The sequence below is a fragment of the Marmota marmota genome, unplaced genomic scaffold (genome assembly GCF_001458135.2).
Source record: "Marmota marmota marmota unplaced genomic scaffold, marMar, whole genome shotgun sequence".
Lineage (NCBI taxonomy): Eukaryota > Metazoa > Chordata > Mammalia > Rodentia > Sciuridae > Marmota > Marmota marmota.
Window position 1 is genome coordinate 30,885,162 of NW_025999932.1, and position 9,675 is coordinate 30,894,836.

The following is a 9,675-nucleotide window of genomic DNA, read 5'->3' on the forward strand; positions in this document are numbered from 1 at the left end:
CAATGGACAAATAGGATTTGGATGAGCATCAGACATTGGGTGATATAAAGGCAAAGCTGTATTCATGATAAAGGTAAGGTCCTGGGAAATGGAAAAGAACAGTATTGGGAACATGTTGGAGGAGGCAGATCTGGGCCAAGGAGGAAACAATCCCCATGGCTTTGCCTCCTTGCCTTTAAATGGGAGCAGAATATCCAAGTGTACACAGTGAAAAATAATTTTCGGCTGGAAGCCTGCCATGACTGGCTTGGCTTTGCCAAAGGGATCTGATTAGTATTCCTGAACTTTCATTAGTATGTGAAGGAAATACCCAAATGACACAAAGCCAATTCTAGTAGCTGAGATTTAACATTTTAACCCAATTTCTCTAATGCAGTTAACCTGTGATAAAATGCTGGCTTGGCATCTCCTTTTCTTAAAACTATTTTAGGCCTCAACAAGCAAACAATTTATACAAGCACCTTCACAGTCACCTCTGCCAACACTGGCCAGCGGATATGCCTCCTTGTAGAGTGAATTTACATCATTTGCTGTTGGGGTAGAAAACGGGGAGTATTTTTCCCAGCCTTGGCTGGACCACAGCCAAGGTTGTAAATGCAAATCCCTTTACATGATCTCCCTGTAATGGCCCCTTGTGTGACACAATCCCACCTCAGAGAGCAGCATTTTATTGCATCCTTTGTTGCAGGCTTTCCATTTTAGGGAGAACTGATAGCGATACTAAGTATAAACACATTCTCTGCCAGTCAAATTCTGTGGCTAGGTTTTAAAAAAGGAGCTGGGAAGACTTGTGGCCAGCAATAATATTTATATTGAAACTTATGGCTCTTGCCTCACAGGGTGAGGGCAATGGTGATCAAGAAAGGAATTCCTTTCCCCATATGCAAGTCTTCTCATGTGTCTCAAGAAAGCAAGGGAGTATTTTGAGCTCAGAGTAAATCTGCGGTACTTTCTCAGTTGCTCGAGATTAGGATCAACCCTTAATTCCAGGACAATCTGTTCACAAATTTTTCCAAACTGTATTTTTTTCTTTCCTTAACTCTGTCAAAGGCTTAGGGGCATTTCTGTCCAGCTCTTGACTCACTGACCTTATGAAAGAGTAGAACTTCCTTTGCATTACAGAAGGTCTCATTCAGCAAGACATCTAAAATCATTATTTTTCCAGTTAAATGTCACAAAAGGGTGGTTCAATTATAGTGCTGTTAGGAGATAAAAATCAATGCTTCAACTTTTTGATTATAGTAAATGAAATCTTAAAATTAAAAAACAAGTAATTACTCCAGGGCTGTGACTCCTGAGGGTTTTTTACCCCCTTTATTAATGTTTAATGAACATTAGGTTCAGGAGCATTAGAATACTATATGAGAAAATCAGTATGAACCCACAGGAGAAGGGAAAGAAACCAGTAAGCTCATTCTTGTTTCTATGTACGTACCCTAATATAACGATGGCTTTGGGAAAGGTTCTCAACTTTTCAAAGGTTTCTAGTTCAAAATTGATTTCTACTTGGGTCTATGGGGAAAGTAATCTGCAGGGTAATTCTCATGTTGATACTTGTCAGAGGTTTAAAAATGACAAGGAGTCTTATTACTCCTATGCCATAGAATTTTTTTTTAAGTTTTTGCTACTGCTTTGAGGGACACAATGAAGTAGCCTTAAGCTGAGAGGAGGAGGGATTCATGTTTTATAAAATACTACCATTTCCAACACCCTCACACACCCTTAAGGCTACCTGGGTTAGAAATCAGTAGAAAACAATATCAGTTTGCAAAGACTTCTTGGGAGACACAGTTTAGCGGACTACTTTATAGAACAAGTTGATTTTGTGCATTTTAGAAATCTGTTTCACTGAAGTTTCTTCCATCAGGGTTAAATCCTACTTTTGTTTTATTACCTGACTTCTAGAAAACTCTGATTTGAGGTAAAAATAAATTTTTTTTAGTCTGAGAGTAAAATTCAGCAGCATACAAGATATTATGTGATATAATCGTGTGTGTGAGCGTGCATGTGCGCATGTGCCTGCATTTTCCTGTTGTTTTTTAAAAAAAATTTTTTCCTGGTGTTTTCAGAAAGAACATTATTCTGGAATGTAAAAACAGCCTTGAAAAATAGAGAGATAAGGGATTTCTCCGTCCTCCACAGAAGTGTCATGTTTCCATGGTGATGAAACCAGCTCTTGATACTGGATTAACCAAGGTGATTCTGGGCTTCCTGTTTCCTCATTCCATGTACCTGGGAGACACACAGAAGAAAAGGGGAGAATGAGGGACATGCCAGACAGGTGGAAAGAAAACTGCCAGAATGCTTTGGATTTGGTCTGGTCAATGATATATCCAATGTTCATTATTTTTGTATAGCACCACTATAAGTTGAACAATACCTTTATGGTAACTTTACAAAATATGAAAGACCAAATGAAACTTCAAAGCACCTCCCTCCACCCAAGCAGTTTTTATTGCCATCTAGATAAAGGAAATTAAGGGAAACCCTACCTTACTCACTCTCTTGAGACATACAATTCGAAACTCTTGGCATCCACTCCCATATTTGAATTCCCCACAACTGTACCACCTAATCATCTAACTTACCAAAGCAGTTTTTGAACCCACCTCCTCAGCAAAACCTCATCAATCAAGGTGGAGATAATTCTGGACTGGGGAGGGCTGTGCTCTTTGTACTTTACCTCCTGTTATGGTTTGAATGTGAAGTGTCTCCCCAAAAGCTCATGTGTGAGAAAATGCAGGAATATTCAGAGGGTCATTAGATTACAAGAGCTGTAACCTAATCAGTGGATTAGTCCATTTGATGGATTCATAATTTTAATGAATTAACGGGGAGTAACTCTAGGCAGGTAGGGTATGGCTGGAGGTAGTAGGTCACTGGGGATGTGCTCTTGGGGATATTATGCCTGTCTCCTTGCACTCAGGATCTCTGCTTCTTGGTTGCCATGAACTGAGCAGTTTTTCTTTGCCACATCCTCCACCACAAAGTTCTGCTTCACGGAAGGCCCAGAGATATGGAGTTGGCAGACTATGGACTGAACCTCTGAAACTATAAGCCAAAACCAACTTTTCCTCCTCTGAGTTGTTCTTATTGGTATATTGGTCACATTACACAAAGCAGACTGAACATGGTCTCCAGCCCTTACCACGTCATTGAGTAGCATGTTATAAATGTATCAGTGGCTCCTAAACATAGCTGTGCATCAGAATTACCCCTTGCAGAGTACTGCACTCTATTCTATGACTCTGGAGTGAGGAGCTCTGGGAGAGGATACTAAAATGCACAGTTTTACTAAATGCCAGGTTTGCAAGTCAGTGAAGTATTGGTTTGGTTTGTTTCTATTGCTTTTCTGTCCCCTATGGTTTTCTGCATCTGTTTAAGTGCATGGGATACGTTTAGTAGGATAATCATATACCTGCAAATACATCTGATAGGGTTTGTTAAAATGCAGGTTCCCAGGTACCACCCAGCCAAATGGACCAAATCTGACTCTGTCGGGTATGGCCTGGGAATCTGAATTTAAACAAGTTCCCCCATCCCTGTACAAGTTATTCCCCTGTGCAAAAGAGCCATTGCTCGTTCAGGAGTCAAACTGGAATCTCTGCAGGGACCAGGCAGGCACTTCAATGAATAAGGAAGACTGTGAAGAGTGATCAAAGGAAAACTGATATCCCACGTAAAAGGGTAGGCACTTCCTCGATCAAGCAGTTTTGCCTAAGCTTTGAGTTTTTCAAAAGCTAGAAATAAGGAGAAATTTATTTTCTCATGATTAAAAAACAACCAGTTTTAAAAAAAAGTGGCCTCTGGCAATTTGTGCTCTCTGACTTTGAGGTTTCACCCATGTACCTCAGATCTCTGGTAATTGGCAATGTTTTATGTCATTAGGAGCCTGACCAAGTGACCTCTTATGCTGAATTATACAGTATAACCACAGAGTGACCAGGTCCTAAGGATCATCTGGGACACTCCTACCATGTAATGTTTGAATTCCTCTCGCAGTACTGATGATACACCAACCCTCTCATCTCTCATCCAGATCTCCTGCCTGCACTACATGTATCTGAATGTATTTTGGCTACCTCCACTGGAATATGCTACCACTACCTCAAATGCAACACATTCACAAATAAAATTGTCATCTTCTAGTGCTATTCCTCCAAGTGCTTTTGGCCTTATGTTCTCTCAGTGAACAGCAATATTAGCCACCAAAGCCAGAAACATGGGTGTCCATCTTAGTCCTCAACCCCTCCTCACAGACCCTATACTGGAGATCTACCAAGTCTTGCTAAGTCTGCCTCCACCAGTGTGAAACCTGTAACCATCACCTATTCTAGTTAAGCTTCTTGCACGTTTTTCATTTTGAAAATTGCACACGCACTGTCTCATGGCCTCCAATTTGATTTTACAAAGAAAATCCTGGTCTTTGTCTAAGGGCTGGAACCTCACTAACCTTTCCTCTTTGGCTGAGAGTTGAGATTACTGGGAAGAGCCTAATTTATTTAAAATGAAATTCTGCAACCTAGAAAAGAATTTGAACATTTGCATGAAATTGAGGATCATAGAACTGGCCTTGAAAATACAATGTAGCTTTAATAATCAATCTTGTAGATTCCTTTTCATGTGAAAGGAAAAAGGGGACCAACATACAGTCAGACAGCTATGAGGGTAACACACTCTGGGTCATCTGTTGAAGAATTCCTGGCTGTAGGCATCTCCCACTTCACTTGTAGATCTAGAGAAACCCCCACCAAAGCAAAAGCCCCAGTAGCAATCCAGACCAGCTAGGGTCATGGCAGTGCTCCCAGTGCCTAGAATACTTCAGCAGGTTCTCTTCCAATTCAAAGCAATAACAGGCAAGAATGTGAAGGCTAGCCACCCACTTGTAGTAATAAGCATAGAACCTTAGGAACTTTCAAGTTCTTTCTACAGATTCAATCCTCTTATACAATCATGTTACACAATTTAACATGAAAATTATGCCTAAGTCATTAAGCTTTTCAAATTACAAAAATCTAGTGAAATCAAGTTCCTTATATAGGAATTATATAGGACTAAAAAGGGAACACATTTATGAAATAAGACAAAAGGAATTTTCAGGATCAGAACTGAATGCTTTAAAAAAACTTACACATAAGAACTCTTGGGTGAAATATAAAACAAATATTTTTCTCCCCTTATTTTCAACAGTTTTTTCCTAATGCAGAGATCTGAAACTAAAGATCCAGAAAGAAAATATTGCCTAATGTTAGCTATCTTTGTATGCAAAGGTTTGCTAAATGCAGAGGTAGACACATCAATTTATTCATTAGTGGTTAAGGAAAGAGGCAGACACTCTTTCTGCATCTCTCTAGATACCTTAGTTTGGATGATGGATAAAGAAGGAAACTCCTTAAAATGTCAAATCTAGAAAAGATACCATCTAGAAATAAGTGACAGCAATTCTTATTAAGTGATACTAAAATAAGAATCAAATTGTAGTATCTGTGCTCAGTGACACAGCAGTGTCAAAGTACCTTTCCAATCTTATCCTCTTATCAAGTCCACATGGATTTTCTTTGTAGTTTTATTTTTTTTTATAAACTGTGGAAAATTTTTTGATGGGAAAAAAAAAAGAGTCTAGGTCACGTAGGCAGGCCATTTGTTCTTGAAGCTCTCTGGTTGAGGGAGATCCAAGTGTGTATGTGCCTGAGTGAAAGCCTGTGGCTACCACATTCACAGCCTGTCTATCTATCAGCAGAAGCTGTTAGCACATTTATCAGAAGCCAGACAATGCCAGCTCTTTTGATATTTGGTCTCTGGGTGTAGCTTTCAAAATTATTCTTTGTTCCACTCTTCCCGTATTGTCAAACTGTGCCCAGCAGGTGGTATACAGTGTGAATTTCAAACATGTACTCTAAATATGCCCAAAACTGTTGCTGCAAAGAAGGGAAAAAACCCACATTAATCGAATCCTGCCCATTCTTATTCGTTATGTCACAAATGTATTTTTGATGTCCTAAAACGGTATGAAATAATTTGTAAAGCCATGTGAAATCTTCAGGTGCTTAAAGCTACAGGTTTGAAAATATGTACTTGTTGTTATTAAAAGTAGTCATTTTCTTACAATTCTGTAACAAAACCACATGGAGTAAGTAGGTGTCAACAACTTACAATGTTCTGGGCACTATGGCAAGTACCTGTAGTCCCAGCTACTTGGATGTCTGAGGTGGGAGGACTGTTTTGAGTCCGAGAGTTGGAGACCAGACTGGGCAATAAAGCAAGACCCCATCACAAATAAATAAATAATAATTTTGAAAACTTTTCTTTCTTTTACCATGATCTTCCTATTGAAATACTGATGATCATTTGCAACATAACTACATCCGTGGATACCTCATGTTCTAATATTTCTTTGTAATTCTCTTTGGAATATTTTTCTCACAATGTTTTTTGGGAAGGTCACCATTATTTCCATTTTGTAGATGGCATATGGAGATAATAACAGTATCCACCCTCAAAGGATTGCTTGGGGGATTCTTTAAATCATCCACATTAAGAACATGAAGTATATAACCTATTATCTATTGAGTTCTCAAAACATGACCGATATTATTAATATGCAAAAGAATCAGCAACAATATTAAAGTTTTCAGAAGTCTCTTTTAAGCAGGTTAATTTTGTTTGGGTCTTTCACTAGACCTGGAAGTTCTTCTAAAAATAAAGGTTCTACAGTTAACATATGCTAATCCATCTGTTTGGAATGTTCTTCCTCTCTTTTCTCCTGACTTGGAACCTCTTTCCTGGATAATTCTTTGTCTTTAGAGCTTGGCTTGGGAGAACTTTTCAGGGGCAGGCAGACCTTCCCCTCTTTTGAGTCCAGATTATATTACATATATTGAGGTACTTTCCCTACATGTTCCAGGCTATATCACAACTGTCTGCTTCTTTGTTGCACCTCCATGACACTTCATGAGAGAAGGATCACATGTCTATTTTTATATACTACCTTCTTAGCACAACAGGTAAGCATGATGCTAGAGCATAATGAATGCTCAACGATTATCTACTGCATTATATTTATTCTCTGAAATCTATTCTCAACAATCATCTATTGCATTATATCTATTCTCTGAGAGAGAAAGCTGCAGCCAGTTATGGAGTCAGCTGAGGTGAAACAGGATGTGGCAACCTAGGAGCTTAGTAAAAGCAGAGGGGAAGAGCAATCAGCATCAGAGACACCAGGTTCTATCTGGTCACTTAAGGCCAAAGTAGCAGAGACACACTCAAGATTCACTGATTTCTAGAAATTCAGATACCAGCCCTGCAGCTTGGGAAATCAGAACCTGGGTCCACTGCACTGTTTTTTCATGCATCAGGTAGAATAACTTAAAAACCAACAGAGGGGCTGGGGATGTGGCTCAAGCGGTAGCGCGCTCGCCTGACATGCGTGCGGCCCAGGTTCTATCCTCAGCACCACATACAAAAAAACAAAGATGTTGTGTCCGCCAAGAACTAAAAAATAAATATTAAAAAAAAAAACTCTCTCCCTCTCTCACAAAAAAAAAAAAAAAAAAAAAAAACCAACAGAGCTCTAGATCCCAGTCTAAAAGCTAACTAGAGTACTGAGTACTAGTACTAGTGTGAGTACTCTGCTGGCCACAGTGAGTCCAGTCTGACTCACAGACTCCCAAAGACTTACCAGACAGTTGGGGTGTGTTGTACTTGTCTGGCCCAGCATGGAGTTGCAGTGCTGGGGAAGAAACTTTGAGATTTTTGGTACAGCTGACGGTAAATGAATTGAAATGCTCTGATTTGTTACAGCAGTTGCATCATAGGAAGGGATGACTTTAGAATAATATCTGACAGCATGGAAGGAATTAAGAGAGAGGGCTGCACTGGGAATTCTAGTTTTATACAGATCACCAATAGCAGCACTCTCTGAAGTGGAGCCTGATTGACCTGTAATAAGAAAAGAAACATCTGTTAATACTATATACACAATTCCACATCTCTAGATGACCATACCATATTTGAAATATATTATCCTGTTTCACTTCCTCACATTACATACTTATACTGCTCATATGCTCAAATGCTGATGGAAAAGTGATATTTAATACAATATACACATTATAAATTAGTTTTCATGTGTCATGAAAAAAGATTTTAGAGGAGCAGCAAATTTCTGTGCTTCTTGGAATGTGTGTGTGTGCTTCTTGGAGGGTGTGTGTGTGTGTGTGTGTGTGTGTGTGTGTGTATGTTTGGCTTTCATCATCATCAAAACTGGCCATCTCTATGAAGGAAGGAAGAATGTGGGAAAGAACAACTCCATTTATCCATTGATAAAGCTTAACTGATTTCTATAAATGAAGTGAGAAATAAAATCTCATACCACAGAAATATTTAAATATATAATGTTAACACTCTAATTTCAAGTAACACTGTGAATATCAATAATTTTGACATCAATAATAATGGAAGTGAAATAATGTTATATTTTATGTATAAATGCAAATGTACCTGGAATATTTGTGAAAAGTAATTAAAGTAAATGTGTACATAGATTAATGCAAAAGACAAGCTGATAAAGTCTGAACACATCTGTGTTACAGATTAGGCTTAGCACGAAGCCTTAGGGCCTTGGGTACCCATTTAGCTTCTACAGCCTTCAATTTTCTGACCTGGGTGGTAAAAGTGAAATTTGCAAGGCTTAACTCACAGCAATTCTTCTGATCCTCTTTCAAAACTAATTTGGCAATATACATTAGGAGCTATATACATGTATACTCATGTTCTCTGTTCTCTAACTCATCCATGACATACTTCCAGGAAAGCAGCTCAAAGAGAAGCCCCAAATACAGAAAACCCTATATATGGGGAAGTATTTCCAATCATGTGATGTGTACAATTTTTCTGCCCCCGAATAGAAGGGCTAAATATAGCAAGTGGAAGATGGCTAAGAAAATTACTCCATAAATCATTTGCTAAACTATTAAAACCATTAAGATGATGATGAAAGCTGTGTAACAATAGATTAAAAGCATATATGAAATGAAGTTAAGTAAAACAACGAGGAAACAAATGGGATGTTCAATATGTTTACTAGTATAGAAAAATATACCTGGAAAAAAGACTTGAAGAGAATATACACAGCGCCTGCCAGGTAGGTGGAACTGTGACCACCGACAGAAAAGGCCCAGTGGCCCGCGGAGGGACAGAGCTTCCAATCACTCCTGCAAGGTAGGCGGGCCTGCGACCCACCAGCAGAAGAGGAGCAGCGGCCTGCTGAGAGGCAGAGCCGCCCCCTCCCCCTGCGCCAGCAAGGTAGACGGAACTGTGACCACCCACAGAACAGGCCCAGTGGCCTGCTGAGGGGCAGAGCCACCCCCCACCCCCTGCGCCTGCCAGGTAGGCGGAACTGTGACCACCGACAGAAAAGGCCCAGTGGCCCGTGGAGGGGCAGAGCTTCCAATCACTCCTGCAAGGTAGGCGGGCCTGCGACCCACCGGCAGAAGAGGAGCAGCGGCCTGCTGAGAGGCAGAGCCGCCCCCTCCCCCGGCAAGGTAGACGGAACTGTGACCACCCACAGAGCAGGCCCAGCGGCCTGCTGAGGGGCAGAGCTGCCCCCGACCCCCGACGCCTGCAAGGTAGACGGAACTGTGACCACCATCAGAACAGGCCAGACCTGCAACC

At 40.2% G+C, this 9,675-nt stretch overlaps 1 protein-coding gene across 1 annotated transcript in view; it reads right to left on the minus strand.

The window, feature by feature from the left end:
- Positions 1–1,131: 1,131 nt before the first annotated feature.
- Positions 1,132–9,675, minus strand: part of Sohlh2 (spermatogenesis and oogenesis specific basic helix-loop-helix 2) — a 46,967-nt gene continuing 38,423 nt past the window's right edge. Inside the window, exons 10-11 of the mRNA XM_015483964.2 lie at positions 7,682–7,941; positions 1,132–2,232 (exon numbers count right to left, since the gene is read on the minus strand). Coding sequence (XP_015339450.2) covers positions 2,188–2,232; positions 7,682–7,941 — 305 coding nt within the window. The 3' untranslated portion in view covers positions 1,132–2,187. The remainder of the gene's footprint in view (positions 2,233–7,681; positions 7,942–9,675) is intronic.